Below are 18,275 nucleotides of genomic sequence, written 5' to 3'. Positions count from 1 at the left end.
CCTTAAAAAAACAATGACACCTGCACCATGTCAGATATAGAGTTGAAATGTATTCCATTTTAGTTTGCATCCCAATAGTACACTTTATATGCACATCACAGAAGACTGCAATATAACAAAACCGTTTGACATAGAAACACTGAATTTTAGGCAGCTTTTTAAAAATTATGTTTATTAATTATGAAAAATATGAATAACATTTCACCCATGAGGCCACTAGATCATTTGACTGCAGGAAAGGGCTACTAACGTTATTTTACGTTCTGGCCTTTTTCCACCGCCTATGCTAAGCCCTCACTCTGCCTGCCAGCTCAACATCTTTGCCAATGTGTGTGAGTGTCGGCTACCTGCCCCTCCCCCTCCGAAACTTAGTCTACTGTAGCCCCTCCCCCTCCGTGACATAGTCTACTGTAGCCCCCCCCCCCCCCCCCCCCCGTGACATAGTCTACTGTAAGCCCTCCTCCTCCGAAGCATAGTCTACTGTAGCCCCTCCCCCTCTGAAGCATAGTCTACTGTAGCCCCTCCCCCTCCGTGACCTAGTCTACTGTAGCCCTCCCCCTCCGAACTTAGTCTACTGTAGCCCCTCCCCCTCCACGGCATAGTCTACTGTAGCCCCTCCCCCTCCAAAACTTAGTCTACTATAGCCCCTCCCCTCCGAAGCATGATCTATTGTATCCTACTGACGTTACAAGCGTTATTCAGAAATTAGGGAGAGAGATTTTTAATTAGAGAAGAATGGTTTGACTTTTTCAATGCTAGTTAAGGATACTATAGTTATCACGCTTCACATTGGATTTATTAACTGTAAAAAGGTAAGACTTGTTTTATTTTAATTCTGGTGCCGCTCTGCACACACAAGCTTGTTAGCTAGCTAGCTCTGGTCCAACGTTAAGCCAACTCTCTGAAGTTCAAAGACATTCAAAGTTCCTTCATAGTAGCCGCTCCTCCGTAGGTATAATTCTGTGGGCCTACAGTGTCTCCAGAAAGTATTCACACCCCTTGTTCTTTTCCACATTTTGTTGTGTTACAGCCTGAATTTAAAATCGATTAAATGTAGATTTTGTGTCACTGATCTACACACAATACCTCATAATGTCAAAGTGGAATTATGTTAAAATATATATATATATATATATGAAAAGCTGAAATGTCTTGAGTCAATAAGTATTCAACCCCTTTGTTATGGAAAGCCTCAATAACTTCAGGAATAAAAATGTGCTTAACAAGTCAGATAATAATAAACTCTGTTTGCAATCATGGTGTTTAACATGATTTTTTGACATGACTACCGCATCTCTGTACCCCACACATACAACTATCTGTAAGGTCCTTCAATCAAGCAGTGAATTTCAAGCAGATTCAACAACAAAGACCAGGGAGGTTTTCCAATGCTTCTCAAAGAAGGGCACCTATTGGTAGATGGTAAAAAAAAAAAAGCAGACATTGAACATCTCTTTGAGCATGGTGAGGTTATTACACTTTGGATGGTGTATCAATACACCCAGTCACTACAAAGATGCAGGCGTCCTTCCTAACTCAGTTGATGGAGAGGAAGGAAACCGCTCAGGGATTTCACCATGAGGCCAATGGTGATTTTAAACCAGTTACAGAGTTAAATGGCTGTGACAGGAGAAAACTGAGGATGGATCAACAACATTGTAGTTACTCCACAATACTAACCTAAATGACATAGTGAAAAGAAGGAAGCCTGTACAGAATATACATATTCTAAAACATGCATCCTATTTGCACTAAAGTAATACTGCAAAAAATTTGGCAAAGCAATACAATTTTGTCCTGAATACAAAGTGTTATGTTTGGGGCAAACCCAATACAACACATTACTGAGTACCACTCTCCATATTTTCAAACATAGTGGTGGCTGCATCATGTTATGGGTATGCTTGTCATCGTTAAGGATAAAAAGGAAACGGCATAGAGCTAAGCACATCCAAAATCCTAGAGGAAAACCTGGTTCAGTCTGCTTTCCACCAGACACTGGGAGACGAATTCACCTTTCAGCAGGACAATAACCTAAAAGGACAAATCTACACTGGAGTTACTTACCAAGACGACATTGAATGTACCTGAGTGGCCTAGTTACAGTTTTCAATTAAATCGGTTTGAAAATCTATGGCAAGACTTGAAAATGGCTGTATACCAAGGATTGATGCAGGAGGATGAATTTCAGTTTATTTTTCTGTCTTTAATGAATATGTATGTAAATGTTAATTGAATGGATTAAAATGCCAGGCTGTAAGGAAGCAAAACATTCTCTAAGAGGGTGGACACTTTTTACAAGCACTATCTCCCTCACACGGCTGATGACATTCAAACTGATATCAGCGGCATAAGGCAATTTCACTGATGCATTATTTGAACCATTGAAGCAACGTTTAACAGGGATTGGTACTCACAATAATTTAACCACAAGTGCAAATTACTACCAAGCTTATCGCGTTTCTGGTGCTGAGAGTTAGGCTAGAGCCCAACAATCAACACAGTGGGAAAATAATGATTCACTGAGCAGAATTAACAGAGACTTTCGAACGCAAACCAGTAAGTACTGTAGCTGATATTTGATTTATGCTAATTACTAGTAATCAACAGTAGCATTAAGGTACAGTTTGTGTGTGTTACGTAATAAAAAATAATAAAAAATAAAAATATATATTCAGACCCCTTGACTTTTTCCACATTTTGTTACGTTACAGCCTTATTCAAAAATTGATTAAATTGCTTTATTTTCCCTCATCAATCTTCACACACTACCCCATAATGCAAAGCAAAAACAGGTTTTTATGTTTGCTAATAAAAAATAGAATACATACGTATTCAGACCTTATACTCAGTACTTTGTTGAAGCACCTTTGCCAGCGATTACAGCATCGAGTCTTCTTGGGTATGATGCTACAAGCTTGGCACACCTGTATTTGGGGAGTTTCTCCCATTTTTATAGCAGATCCTCTCAAGCTCTGCCAGGTTGGATGGGGAGCGTTGCTGCACAGCTATTTTCAGGTCTCTCCAGAGATGTTCGATCGGGTTCAAGTCCAGGCTCTGGCTGGGCCACTCAAGGCTTGTCCCGAAGCCACTCCTGCGTGGTCTTGGCTGTGTGCTTAGGGTCGTTGTCCTGTTGGAAGGTGAACCTTCGCCCCAGTCTGAGGTCCTGAACGCTCTGGAGCAGGTTTTCTTCAAGGATCTCTCTGTACTTTGCTCCATTAATCTTTTCCTCAATCCTGACTAGTCTCCCAGTCACTACCACTGAAAAACATCCCCACAGAATGATGCTGCCACCACCATGCTTCACCGTAGGGATGGTGCCAGGTTTCCTCCAGACGTGACGCTTGGCATTCAGGCCAAAGAGTTAAATCTTGGTTTCATCAGACCAGAGAATCTTGTTTCTCAAAGTCTGAAAGTCTTTAGGTGCCTTTTGGCAAACGCCAAGCGGGCTGTCATGTGCCTTTTACTGAGGTATTTTTTTTTAAATTACTTTTTAATTTTATTTTAAATAGATCCAAATGACAGAACTGACTTCTGAACATGGCCGTTCGAGTCAGAACTTTTTGAACTTATTCAATCAGCTTCAGCATTTGCTGTGCTCTCTCTCTCTCTCTCTCTCTCTCTCTCTCTCTCTCTCTCTCTCTCTCTTTCTCTCTCTCTCTCTCTCTCTCTCTCTCTCTCTCTCTCTCTCTCGCTCTCTCTCTCTATCTTTCTCTCTCATCATCAAAACACACTCCTTTTTCTTTCCTTCTGTTTTGTAGATGGGCCTTCAACCGCAGGCAGCTTCTCCAGCAGTAGCTTCTCCAGCAGTAGCTTCTCCAGCAGTAGCTCACACAGCAGTTCCTCTAAAGGCACGTTACCATAGAGAAGTTAGAGGATGTGGCAGCAGGGCATGTTTACAAAATCAACAACTACCTCGATGACATGTACACACCAAGGAACATCGACGTCATTATGAAGGAAGTGGACAAAATATGAGGCCACACAATTCCCTATAACCTCCTTGGAAACAACTACGAGCATTTTGTTACTTACCTACGTAGCCGAGGAAGTGGTGCTAGTAGCCGCGGAAGTGCTGCTAGTAGCCGCGGAAGTGCTGCTAGTAGCCACGGAAGTGCTGCTAGTAGCAGCGGAAGTGGTGCTAGTAGCCGCGGAAGTGCTGCTAGTAGCTGCGGAAGTGCTGTTAGGAAGTGCTGCTAGTAGCTGCGGAAGTGCTGCTAGTAGCCATGCTAGAAAATAGGTTTATTGGGTGTCCCATGAGTCCATGTGGAAATGTCAGTAATGCCAGATGTCCTTCCATAGTCAAATTAATAAAGTACAATCTCAAAGGCCAATGTGGTTGTGTGGTCATTTCCCCCTCAAAGCAAGCAGAAGTATTTCAATTGAATAGTTGATTAGGCTACTTGATGCATAAAGGGTTTATGTATTAGGCTACTTTTTGTTCATTAGGTCTACATTGACTATTTTCATGTAAACTGTTACCAAATATTCTGTCAATGTATTAGGTCCATTTTTACTTTAACGGCCAGATTGCCTGACCCAGATTGAACCTACTCCTGAACTAAATACCAGGGTCAATGGGAAATATCTATTTTAAGTGATTCTTAGTCCAGGTCTAGGCTTAATTTGGGTCTGTGAAAAGCACCTTTAAATGTTCTGAACTTGTTCCTTGCATACAGTAACATAAAAGGTTTTTGATGATATCAAGATTGTTACGTTCCCCAGCAAGAAAACCAAATAATGTCGCTCAAACAGAAGGGGGAACTAACAAAGAGTCACTGACAACAACCAAAATGAAACAGGAGGGGTTTTAGGAGGGGTTCTGAAAGACACTCATGGGGGTGTCCACTGAAAGTTGACTAGCAACAACAACTGGGACCTAAAAGACGCCCACCATGAGCACCCACTAAATTTGCCCAAGAAGAGGCAAAGAAAAAGAAAAAAACACACCAAACTTAAAGACAGGAAGCAAACCAAAACGTTTAGCAAAATAAAAACAGGGAAGATCAGACAAAGGAATGTTTTTCCAGAAATCAAATAGGGAGCGCCAACTAAAGGTGATGGACCCTCCACATCTCAAAACAATTGGAGCACTTGGCCAACACATAATGACTAACGAGGTGACACCAATCGGTGCACCCTACGCGCAAACATGATATACGGGCTAAAGTCCAACCTCAAAACATAAATGGAAAAAACAAAAACCTGTAACAAGATGACGATGTTTATCTACAGTAAATAAAGATTACAAATGTTAAGGTCCTGAGTACCAAATCATGAGATATTCTGCTAAATGTTCTATACAACAGGTTTTCCAGACGACCAACAGGGGGCTGTAACAGTTTTACTTCCTGTGTATGGTCATCAATGTGCCAGTGTGATTGAGAATAAATAACTCCTAAAATATTTTAAAATACCAGATTAATCTTTTATGCATGTAGCCATGTTATATCTCTGAAAATGTTGAAGATTACAAACCCCAAACAAGTCCTAAAAGAAGACTTGAGGACTGGCTTCATGTTAGAACACTGACTGATCTTGTATTGTCTACATGGCCCCCTCTATTGGCCAATCATATGAGGTACATTGTATTGTGCTTAATCAATATCTGCTTTAGCCATAGCCACAGGAAGTAGGGGTGCTGATGGTGCTGCAGCACAACCCAGTCTCTCATTAATTATGTACTGTAAGTACAAGTATTATTTTATTTTAATTAGTTATGTGAAGTGCTTTATCATCTTGTATACTGGAAGTGATCTTTATTCACTCTGGCCAACATTGTTGTTGTATAATGTGACGTAACGTTAGCTTGTTGGTTCCCGGGAGCGTGAAGGCCTTTTAGCTAGCTGTTTAAAAATCTACTCGCAATCAATAATGTCAATCGTGTAAATACATGGAAATACTTTTTAGCTAATTATTTATTTATTTCAGACTCATGACTTAAGTGGCGGGCTGTGAGTGACATACTGTGAAACTCGATCTCCCATGATTCCGTAGTACTGGAACTGACCATATAATCAATCAACTTAATTATGTTGTATTCCGGAACCAACCGTAAGAAAAAACTATTACTCTGCATATATTACTCTGTATCTATTATTCAGCATATAATGTATAACAATAGAAGAAACAATAGTATTTTGCATGTTAATTAGATCTGTGATAGTGTAGCTAGTTTATTTATTGGCCTGTATGTGTCCAATAGAAAAAAGACTGGTATGTTCTGTCTGCACAACCATTAAAATGATCAGTGAGAAAAAATGAGAAAATCCTTTGAGCCTTAGTAGTTGTCTCAGTGAAACATTGTTGACAGTATATTGAGATGTTATTCACAGTACACTCAGAGTGCTTTGGGGCACCATTTGTGCCTGTAAGGGAACCCTCTAAACTAAAGGATCCAGATCAACCATTTAAGAGCAGATACAACTCTTTCTTTCTGTCATTGTAGATTATTAATTGTCCCACAGCTCACTGTCTTTATTGACGGTCAGGTAAAACACAGAATGACTGTTGTAGCCTAAGTTTGTGAGCTGGGACAGCGTCCGTGGCAACATCAGTGGACTAGACTAGGAAAGTTTAATGTCCAAGTCTACAGGGGCAACAGGGATGTGACCAAATATAGGTCACCTCTATTTGACCTAGTTATTTTCAAGTACAGTCAGTATAGTCAATTCCATCATCAATTGAGTAAATTTGTGAATTTAGTAAAGGGTGTTTTAAATTACAGAAAACCACAAAGCAAGCAATTGCATTTATTTTTATTTTTTATTCTGTTCATAAATGGGCAGAAAGAATTCCTCAGATGGAAGCCATGCTGCTGGTAAGTAGGCTGCTATGCCAGAGTTCTATAACTATTACTATCTATTGGGACATACAGTGCCTTGCAAAAGTATTCAGCCCCCTTGGCGTTTTTCCTATTTTGTTGCATTACAACCTGTAATTTAAATGGATTTTTATTTGTATTTCATGTAATGGACATACACAAAATAGTCAAAATTGGTGAAGTGAATAAATAAATAACGGAAAAGTGGTGCATGCATATGTATTCACCCCCTGTGCTATGAAGCCCCCTAAATAAGATATGGTGCAACCAATTACCTTCAGAAGTCACATAATTAGTTAAATAAAGTCCACCTGTGTGCAATCTAAGTGTCACATGATCTCAGTATATATACACCTGTTCTGAAAGGCCCCAGAGTCTGCAACACCACTAAGCAAGGGGTAGCCAAGCAAGTGACACTATGAAGACCAAGGAGCTCTCCAAACAGGTCAGGGACAGAGTTGTGGAGAAGTACAGATCAGGGTTGGGTTATAAATTAATATCTGACACTTCTTATTTGTTATTTATGTTGTTGTTGGTGTATTTTACCCCCTTTTTCTCCCCAATTTCGATCTTGTCTCATCGCTGCAACTGCCCAACAGGCTCGGGAGGCGAAGGTCGAGTCATGCGTCCTCCGAAACATGACCCGCCAAACCGCGCATCATAACACCCACCCGCTTAACCCGGAAGCCAGCCGCACCAATGTGTCGGAGGAAACATTGTTCAACTGACGACCGAGGTCAGCCTGCAGGTGCCCCGGCCCGCCACAAGGAGTGGCTAGAGCGTGATGAGCCAAGTAAAGCCACCCCCCGGCCAAACCCTCCCCTAACCCGGACAACGCTGGGCCAATTGTGCACCGCCCTATGGGACTCCCGATCACGGCCGGTTGTGATACAGCCCGGGATCGAACCCGGGTCTGTAGTGACGCCTCTAGCACTGCGTTGCAGTGCCATTCCCATCACTTTTGATGATTGTTTTCTCATTACTCACAAAAATATCACTTGGCCTACTAAAGAAGTTCAGACCAATCCACTGCTCATAACCTATGTCAATCAGAATTGTGCCAGGTGCCTATCTTAGGCTATAGTTGGTGAACTGTATACTGTAAAATTCTCTTCTTTTTTTATACCATGAGTATATTAATTGACATTAATGTATTTTGGTAAAACAACTATCAAATCATATGCTGCTGTAAGTAGGCATACCTTATTGTCCTTCATCAGCCAGTAAGCTTCAATAGGACACATGGAGAGAGACCCTATGTCCTATCATTTGAAATTATGGGGTAGGGTACCATGCACTGCTGAAATATATGGGTTGGGCAACAGTACGTTCCACTCAATATAACATAGAAAGAAGTGATAGGCTATTGTTAGATTTGGCAAGTGACATTTTAGAAAGGTGATGTACTTATGTTGCAAGGGGCAGCAATGTCTTACAGAATGCTGAACCAACACTTTTTATTACATCAACATAATTCATTCATACTATGTAATCGATTGAAACACACACAGAGCTGTTAGTGCTTAATGCATTTATTTATTAAGACCTTTACTTTATTTATTTTAGCAGTCCCATTGAGACCAAGGACTCTTTTGCAACTCCAAATTACACAAAAATCACAATCCCAGCAGCATAGAAAATACCCCAAAATATATAATAATAAAATAACATTTAGAACAGCCACAGTCCTCAGTAAAGAGGTCCTCAGCCAACAGTCTGAGCTGTGATGACGTCGCCATAGTCTAGGACCGGAGGAAACGGAGGTGAGGAGAGGAAACATGGCAACAAATGCGTTGAAATTAGACATTCCTTCTCCACTAGCATGTCATCAGGCAAATTACATTTCCCTGGATGGGTTCAGAAGGCGTAGGGTCAGGGGTCAACGTCGGGAGACCAGGCTGCTCCCGAGGGAGGTGGTGGCGGCCTTCTCCCTCTTCTGCGGGAGAGAGCGAGACCGAGAGAAAGAGGCAGGGGTGGTGTATGATTTCATAAAGAATAGCATTCGTCATCTGAGCTCTCAGCAATAGGACATCTATCTTCATCTGAGTTCTCGTCTACATCAGAGTCATCAAAAATAGCCCCTTCTCCCAGAATCAGCTTGTGGTAGGCGTTCCTGGTGTTGTCTTGGTCTTGTGTCGGTTCACCCAATCTTCTCTTCAGTAGTCAGATAAGGCCAATCCTCCCTCCCTTTGACAACTCCACTGCATTGCCTAAAAGTCACATGTAAAGCAGTAAATTATTTACAATTCCACTACACAAAATAGTGTGGAGGATATTTGTAAAGCAAGACTAAACGTTAAGTCCAAAAATAGTATAAACCTCAACTAACTCTGATCTTGCAGCTGTCGGGACAGTTCCTCCAGAGTTCCCGCTGCTCTTTGTAGGCTCCCCCAGTGCCTCTTCATCTCCTGCCCCAGTGCCTCTTCATCTCCTGCCCCAGTATCCTCTCTTCCTCCTGCAGTCTGTTCACCAACATCAGTTTGTCCAAGATGGCAAAATGGCCGTTGCCTGTGAGATGTAAACGCAGAGGTATATAACAGAACAACTGCAATGATTGCAGCCTACGCTGAAGGTAAAAAAAGTAATCACAATAGATACTGTACCTTCTGCAATCATATACTTACTGGTGCCAAGTCTCTCCCAAGGCCACACACAGTTGTCAGTACTGAGTAGCTCATCCACTGTGGGGCGCCTAAACTCTGCCTGCTGCTCATGAAGTTCAACAATGGCGGCTGTCAAGGTTGCATGGTCCTCAACTATTTTTCTCAGAATCTGATGCCTCCTCTTGAATATATTCAGATATATTACATGACCATAAGTTACAGAGCTACTATAGAGGCACAGACAAAGAGAGTACAAAGCAATCAACTAATTTCTAAAGCATTTGTTGTCATGCCGTTATAACATTACACAAGGCATGCAGAGTTGTGGCTCACAAGGTAGTCTGTTGTTTATGGTCACGTAATTTCTCAGTTTAATGAAATGTTTTGCATTAGATCAATTAATAACATAGGCCACGCCTACATTTGATCATAAACATGGTCTGATGTGTGTATGACTAATGCATTTTCTTTCACAAATCAGTTTTACTGCTTGATTAATAATGTGTTTGAGGTCGTATTGTTGGTGGGCCTTACCTGTCAAACGGTAGAGGTAGTGTTTCCTCTGTTTCACACAGGTGAAGCCCGTCAGTCTTCTTCTGGAGATGCCCCGTCTGACTGTCCTGAAATATGGCTGTCAAACATAGGGCAAGTTACAAACATGACTCAATGCAATTATGAAGTTGAGAGACAGAGAAACATTCACTTTTCTACCTGTTGGATTCTGGCTTGAAATATACTTATTCCTGTCATCATATTAGAACGTATTGTTTACTTTACATGTATAAGAAATGTATATGTTAGGGGTCAATTAAGGATGAATAGGAACTGTGTGCATGGAAAGTTACTGAGTGAGACAAGGGGAAGTGTAAAAAGTGTATATTCTGATCAAACATGTTGTTGCTGAATATTAATATTTCTAACAAAGGATGCAAACGTTAGCAGTCTAGTTTCAGATCCTGATAAGGCAGGCCAGTTCCTGTTTAACTAGGACAATGAGGGATGTGGAACTCAACTCGAGACCAGTCAACAGTTGAAAAGAGAAGTCAGTGCTGGGAAAGGGGCCATAGTGGCCCACCCCGAAGACCATCTGACTACAGTCCGATCCCATACACACACACTTCCACGCCCATGAGGGTCCTAGATTTAGGCAGGCCATGACACTACCAGTGAGAGGAACATACTGTGTTTCTGCCTAACAACAGAAAATTATTGTTTATCTTAGACATGCAAGGCGGTAACTCCGGTTAGTCAGAAGGTATAAATATATGCCTGTGAGTTGAATAAAGTTGGTTTGAGCATTTTCTGGTTGTCCGTTTGAGGTTTTGCTCTATTTGTTCAGATCTAACATACCTTAAGGCCACTGATCCCATACATCTCAGCAACCCACTCCTGAAGCACAGTGTCGTTGATGTCCAGCTCTGCCCACTTTTCTTCAAGGACGCTGGTCTCCTCCTTCAGTCTTTTGACATTCTGAAAAACATTAAATTCAATTAAGGAATAACACACAGTTGAAGTTGGAAGTTTACATACACCTTAGCCAAATACATTTAAACTCAGTTTTTCACAATTCCCGACATTTAATCCTAGTAAATATTCCCTGTCTTAGGTCAGTTAGGATCACCACTTTATTTTAAGAAAATGTCAGAATAATAGTAGAGAGAATTATTTATTTAAGCTTTTATTTATTTCATCACATTCCGATTGGGTCAGAGGTTTACATACACTCAATTAGTATTTGGTAGCATTGCCTTTCAATTGTTTAACTTGGGTCAAACGTTTCAGGTAGCCTTCCACAATAAGTTGGGTAAATTCTGACCCATTCCTCCTGACAGAGCTGGTGTAACTGAGTCAGGTTTGTAGGCCTCCTTGCCCGCACACGCTTTTTCAGTTCTGCCCACAAATTTTCTATAGGATTGAGGTCAGGGCTTTGTGATGGCCACTCCAATACCTTGACTTTGTTGTCCTTAAGTCATTTTGCCACAACTTTGGAAGTATGCTTGGGGTCATTGTCCATTTGCAAGACCCATTTGTGACCAAGCTTTAACTTCCTGACTGATGTCTTGAAATGTTACTTCAATATATCCACATAATTTTCCTTCCTAATGATGCCATCTATTTTGTGAAGTGCACCAGTCCCTCCTGCAGCAAATCACCCCCACAGCATGATGCTGCCACCTCCGTGCTTCACGGTTGGGAAGGTTGTTCTTCGGCTTGCAAGCCACCCCCTTTTTCCTCCAAACATAACGATGGTCATTATGGCCAAACAGTTCTATTTTTGTTTCATCAGACCAGAGGACATTTCTCCAAAAAGTACGATCTTTGTCCCCATGTGCTGTTGCAAACCGTAGTCTGGCTTTTTTATGGCGGTTTTGGAGCAGTGGCTTCTTCCTTGCTGAGCGGCCTTTCAGGTTATGTCGATATAGGACTCGTTTTACTGTAGAACCTTTTGTACCTGTTTCCTCCAGCATCTTCACAAGGTCCTTTGCTGTTGTTCTGGGATTGATTTGCACTTTTCGCACCAAAGTACGTTCATCTCTAGGAGACAGAACGCGTCTCCTTCCTGAGCGGTATGACGGCTGCGTGGTCCCATGGTGTTTATACTTGCGTACTATTGTTTGAACAGATGAACGTGGTACCTTCAGGCATTTGGAAATTGCTCCCAAGAATGAACCAGACTTGTGGAGGTCTACAATATTTCTTCTGAGGTCTTGGCTGATTTTCCCATGATGTCAAGCAAAGAGGCACTGAGTTTGAAGGTAGGCCTTGAAATACATCCACAGGTACACCTCCAATTGACTGAAATGATGTCAATTAGCCTATCGGAAGCTTCTAAAGCCATGACATCATTTTCTGGAATTTTCCAAGCTGTTTAAAGGCACCGTCAACTTAGTGTATGTAAATTTCTGACCCACTGGAATTGTGATACAGTGAATTATTAGTGAAATAATCTGTCTGTAAACAATTGTTGGAAAAATTACTTGTGTCATGCACAAAGTAGATGTCCTAACCGACTTGCCAAAACTATAGTTTGTTAACAAGAGTGGTTTAAAAACTAGTTTTAATGACTCCAACCTAAGTGTATGTAAACTTCCGTCTTCAACTGTAGGTGAAGGTTCACATTTTTCAAGTGAATCACACTAAAATATTTTACTTTCATGTACAGTCATCTTGATGATTTCCTACATCAAGATGACTAGTAAAAATAATAAAAAGCTGAGGATTACAGACAGAAGATCAGGCATGTAGAAATAAATAAACAAGAATGAGAAAGCAGATACAAGCAGGTTTTATGAAATCCAGGTTGGCGAACTTCCTCTTATTCCAGCCTATTGCCAGTAGTGTGATAATGTCTGTCCGTTCTGTTGGAAAAACATATTTCAGTCAGCTATTCTAATAAATTACTACTGTGTGCCTATCCAATCAACATAAAGACTGCAATTACAGTCATGTGTAAGATTTTTAAAAAACAACACCAATAAAATCATTAACATAGCATAACATAATATCATCATAGCATCATCAGTTAAGCCCAAAAAGTAAATGTCCTTCAATGTCAGCTTCTCCCTTCAGCAGTAACGTGTCCAAGAAAATGTCCTGCTTTGGGGCAATTTATTTGGTTTCTATTCGTCAATGTTTCAGTTTTTTCCAGGGTGGGCTAGTTAGCCTCACGCCCAACCCCCAACATGGAGGACCATGGACTGCTTTGTCTGCCTCCTACCCTTTAATCTGGCCGGCTTGGTTGCACCTGCCGGGAGTATAAAGCACTCCGGCTTAGCGCTCAGGGTCATTGGCGTACGCAAGCCTCTCCACCGTGGCAAGGTGACAGTCCAGGAGAGGGGCAATGAGGTTTATCTTATTAATTGAAGTGTGCTGGAGCTCAAATATAAGGACCACTTAATAGTTAAACATTATTAAGGGAATTATGTTGCAATCCTAAACCTTCTTCAGCATTAGTTAGGTTATCATAAAACACTTACCAGCCTTGGACAGGTACTTGTCGTGACAGCAGCTCTGGATATAAAACTATTCAACTGCTCGACTATAATATAATGCCATAATGAACTAATTAAAAAAAAGTAATAATGTATGTAACTCTGGCATAGCAGCCTACTTACCAGCAGCATGGCTTCCATCTGAGGAATTCTTTCTGCCCATTTATGAACAGAATAAAAAATAAAAATAAATGCAATTGCTTGCTTTGTGGTTTTCTGTAATTTAAAACACCCTTTACTAAATTCACAAATTTACTCAATTGATGATGGAATTGACTATACTGACTGTACTTGAAAATAACTAGGTCAAATAGAGGTGACCTATATTTGGTCACATCCCTGTTGCCCCTGTAGACTTGGACATTAAACTTTCCTAGTCTAGTCCACTGATGTTGCCACGGACGCTGATTGATCTGGATCCTTTATTTTAGAGAGTTCCCCTACAGGCACAAATGGTGCCCCAAAGCACTCTGAGTGTACTGTGAATAACATCTCAATATACTGTCAACAATGTTTCACTGAGACAACTACTAAGGCTCAAAGGATTTTCTCATTTTTTCTCACTGATCATTTTAATGGTTGTGCAGAAAGGACATACCAGTCTTTTTTCTATTGGACACATACAGGCCAATAAATAAACTAGCTACACTATCACAGATCTAATTAACATGAAAAATACTATTGTTTCTTCTATTGTTATACATTATATGCAGAATAATAGATACAGAGTAATATATGTCAGGTAAAACACAGAATGACTGTGCAGAGTAATATATGCAGAGTAATATATGCAGAGTAATATATGCAGAATAATATATGCAGAGTAATAGTTTTTTCTTACGGTTGGTTCCGGAATACAACATAATTAAGTTGATTGATTATATGGTCAGTTCCAGTACTACGGAATCATGGGAGATCGAGTTTCACAGTATGTCACTCACAGCCCGCCACTTAAGTCATGAGTCTGAAATAAATAAATAATTAGCTAACAAGTATTTCCATGTATTTACACGATTGACATTATTGATTGCGAGTAGATTTTTAAACAGCTAGCTAAAAGGCCTACACGCTCCCGGGAACCAACAAGCTAACGTTACGTCACATTATACAACAACAATGTTGGCCAGAGTGAATAAAGATCACTTCCAGTTTACAAGATGATAAAGCACTTCACATAACTAATTAAAATAAAATAATACTTGTACTTATGGTACATAATTAATGAGAGACTGGGTTGTGTGCTGCAGCACCCTCAGCACCCCTACTTCCTGTGTCTATGGCTAAAGCGGATATTGATTAAGCACAATACAATGTACCTCATATGATTGGCCAATAGAGGGGGCCATGTAGACAATACAAGATCAGTCAGTGTTCTAACATGAAGCCAGTCCTCAAGTCTTCTTTTAGGACTTGTTTGGGGTTTGTAATCTTCAACATTTTCAGAGATATAACATGGCTACATGCATAAAAGATTAATCTGGTATTTTAAAATATTTTAGGAGTTATTTATTCTCAATCACACTGGCACATTGATGACCATACACAGGAAGTAAAACTGTTACAGCCCCCTGTTGGTCGTCTGGAAAACCTGTTGTATAGAACATTTAGCAGAATATCTCATGATTTGGTACTCAGGACCTTAACATTTGTAATCTTTATTTAATGTAGATAAACATCGTCATCTTGTTACAGGTTTTTGTTTTTTCCATTTATGTTTTGAGGTTGGACTTTAGCCCGTATATCATGTTTGCGCGTAGGGGTGCACCGATTGGTGTCACCTCGTTAGTCATTATGTGTTGGCCAAGTGCTCCAATTGTTTTGAGATGTGGAGGGTCCATCACCTTTAGTTGGCGCTCCCTATTTGATTTCTGGAAAAACATTCCTTTGTCTGATCTTCCCTGTTTTTATTTTGCTAAACGTTTTGGTTTGCTTCCTGTCTTTAAGTTTGGTGTGTTTTTTTCTTTTTCTTTGCCTCTTCCTGGGCAAATTTAGTGGGTGCTCATGGTGGGCGTCTTTTAGGTCCCAGTTGTTGTTGCTAGTCAACTTTCAGCGGACCCCCCCCATGAGTGTCTTTCAGAACCCCTCCTAAAACCCCTCCTGTTTCATTTTGGTTGTTGTCAGTGACTCTTTGTTAGTTCCCCCTTCTGTTTGAGCGACATTATTTGGTTTTCTTGCTGGGGAACGTAACAATCTTGATATCATCAAAAACCTTTTATGTTACTGTATGCAAGGAACAAGTTCAGAACATTTAAAGGTGCTTTTCACAGACCCAAATTAAGCCTAGACCTGGACTAAGAATCACTTAAAATATCCCATTGACCCTGGTATTTAGTTCAGGAGTAGGTTCAATCTGGGTCAGGCAATCTGGCCGTTAAAGTAAAAATGGACCTAATACATTGACAGAATATTTGGTAACAGTTTACATGAAAATAGTCAATGTAGACCTGATGAACAAAAAGTAGCCTAATACATAAACCCTTTAAACATCAAGTAGCCTAATCAACTATTACTTTGAAATACTTCTGCTTGCTTTGAGGGGGAAATGACCACACAACCACATTGGCCTTTGAGATTGTACTTTATTAATTTGACTCTGGAAGGACATCTGGCATTACTGACATTTCCACATGGACTCATGGGACACCCAATAAACCTATTTTCTAGCATGGCTACTAGCAGCACTTCCGCAGCTACTAGCAGCACTTCCTAACAGCACTTCCGCGGCTACTAGCAGCACTTCCGCGGCTACTAGCAGCACTTCTGCGGCTACTAGCAGCACTTCCGCGGCTACTAGCAGCACTTCCGCGGCTACTAGCAGCACTTCCGCGGCTACTAGCACCACTTCCTCGGCTACGTAGGTAAGTAACAAAATGCTCATAGTTGTTTCCAAGGAGGCTATAGGGAATTGTGTGGCCTCATATTTTATCCACTTCCTTCATAATGACGTCGATGTTCCTTGGTGTGTACATGTCATCAAGGTAGTTGTTGATTTTGTAAACATGCCCTGCTGCCACATCCTCTAACTTCTCTATGGTAACGTGCCTTTAGAGGAACCGCTGGGTGAGCTACTGCTGGAGAAGCTGCCTGCAGTTGAAGGCCCATCTACAAAACAGAAGGAAAGAAAAAGGAGTGTGTTTTGATGATGATAGAGAAACTCCCCAAATACAGGTGTGCCAAGCTTGTAGCATCATACCCAAGAAGACTCGATGCTGTAATCGCTGGCAAAGGTGCTTCAACAAAGTACTGAGTATAAGGTCTGAATACGTATGTATTCAATTTTTTATTAGCAAACATAAAAACCTGTTTTTGCTTTGCATTATGGGGTAGTGTGTGAAGATTGATGAGGGAAAATAAAGCAATTTAATCAATTTTAGAATAAGGCTGTAACGTAACAAAATGTGGAAAAAGTCAAGGGGTCTGAATATATATATTTATTTTTTATTATTTTTTATTACGTAACACAATCAAACAGTACCTTAATGCTACTGTTGATTACTAGTAATTAGCATAAATCAAATATCAGCTACAGTACTTACTGGTTTGCGTTCGAAAGTCTCTGTTAATTCTGCTCAGTGAATCATTATTTTCCCACTGTGTTGATTGTTGGGCCCTAGCCTAACTCCCAGCACCAGAAACGCGATAAGCTTGGTAGTAATTTGCACTTGTGGTTAAATTATTGTGAGTACCAATCCCTGTTAAACGTTGCTTCAATGGTCAAATGATGCATCGGTGAAATTGCCTTATGCCGCTGATATCAGTTTGAATGTCATCAGCCGTGTGAGGGAGATAGTGCTTGTAAAAAGTGTCCACCCTCTTAGCCAATTTTTTGCTTCCTTACAGCCTGGCATTTAAATCCATTCAATTAACATTTACATACATATTCATTAAAGACAGAAAAATAAACTGAAATTCATCCTCCTGCATCAATCCTTGGTATACAGCCATTTTCAAGTCTTGCCATAGATTTTCAAACCGATTTAATTGAAAACTGTAACTAGGCCACTCAGGTACATTCAATGTCATCTTGGTAAGTAACTCCAGTGTAGATTTGTCCTTTTAGGTTATTGTCCTGCTGAAAGGTGAATTTGTCTCCCAGTGTCTGGTGGAAAGCAGACTGAACCAGGTTTTCCTCTAGGATTTTGGATGTGCTTAGCTCTATTCCGTTTCCTTTTTATCCTTAACGATGACAAGCATACCCATAACATGATGCAGCCACCACTATGTTTGAAAATATGGAGAGTGGTACTCAGTAATGTGTTGTATTGGGTTTGCCCCAAACATAACACTTTGTATTCAGGACAAAATTGTATTGCTTTGACAAATTTTTTGCAGTATTACTTTAGTGCAAACAGGATGCATGTTTTAGAATATTTGTATTCTGTACAGGCTTCCTTCTTTTCACTATGTCATTTAGGTTAGTATTGTGGAGTAACTACAATGTTGTTGATCCATCCTCAGTTTTCTCCTGTCACAGCCATTTAACTCTGTAACTGGTTTAAAATCACCATTGGCCTCGTGGTGAAATCCCTGAGCGGTTTCCTTCCTCTCCATCAACTGAGTTAGGAAGGACGCCTGCATCTTTGTAGTGACTGGGTGTATTGATACACCATCCAAAGTGTAATAACCTCACCATGCTCAAAGAGATGTTCAATATCTGCTTTTTTTTTAACCATCTACCAATAGGTGCCCTTCTTTGAGAAGCATTGGAAAACCTCCCTGGTCTTTGTTGTTGAATCTGCTTGAAATTCACTGCTTGATTGAAGGACCTTACAGATAGTTGTATGTGTGGGGTACAGAGATGCGGTAGTCATGTCAAAAAATCATGTTAAACACCATGATTGCAAACAGAGTTAATCC

General features: G+C 40.5%; 1 protein-coding gene across 1 annotated transcript; it reads right to left on the bottom strand.

Annotated features, from left to right (window-relative positions):
- Nucleotides 1-8,641: 8,641 nt before the first annotated feature.
- LOC311131098 (uncharacterized protein) lies at nucleotides 8,642-13,559 on the bottom strand (the record flags this gene model as incomplete). The annotated part of the gene is made up of 5 exons (XM_084163911.1): nucleotides 8,642-9,033; nucleotides 9,153-9,331; nucleotides 9,961-10,057; nucleotides 10,777-10,896; nucleotides 13,542-13,559. The coding sequence occupies 4 exons, from the start codon at nucleotides 13,557-13,559 to the stop codon at nucleotides 9,225-9,227; spliced, it is 342 nt and encodes a 113-aa protein (XP_084020037.1). The 3' UTR covers nucleotides 8,642-9,033; nucleotides 9,153-9,224.
- Between the last annotated feature and the right edge of the window lie 4,716 nt (nucleotides 13,560-18,275).

This window comes from Coregonus lavaretus (genome assembly GCF_964263955.1).
Source record: "Coregonus lavaretus genome assembly, chromosome: 6".
Classification (NCBI taxonomy): Eukaryota; Metazoa; Chordata; class Actinopteri; order Salmoniformes; family Salmonidae; genus Coregonus; species Coregonus lavaretus.
Note: the sequence above shows the minus strand (reverse complement) of the source record. Positions and strands in the feature narration are given on the sequence as shown.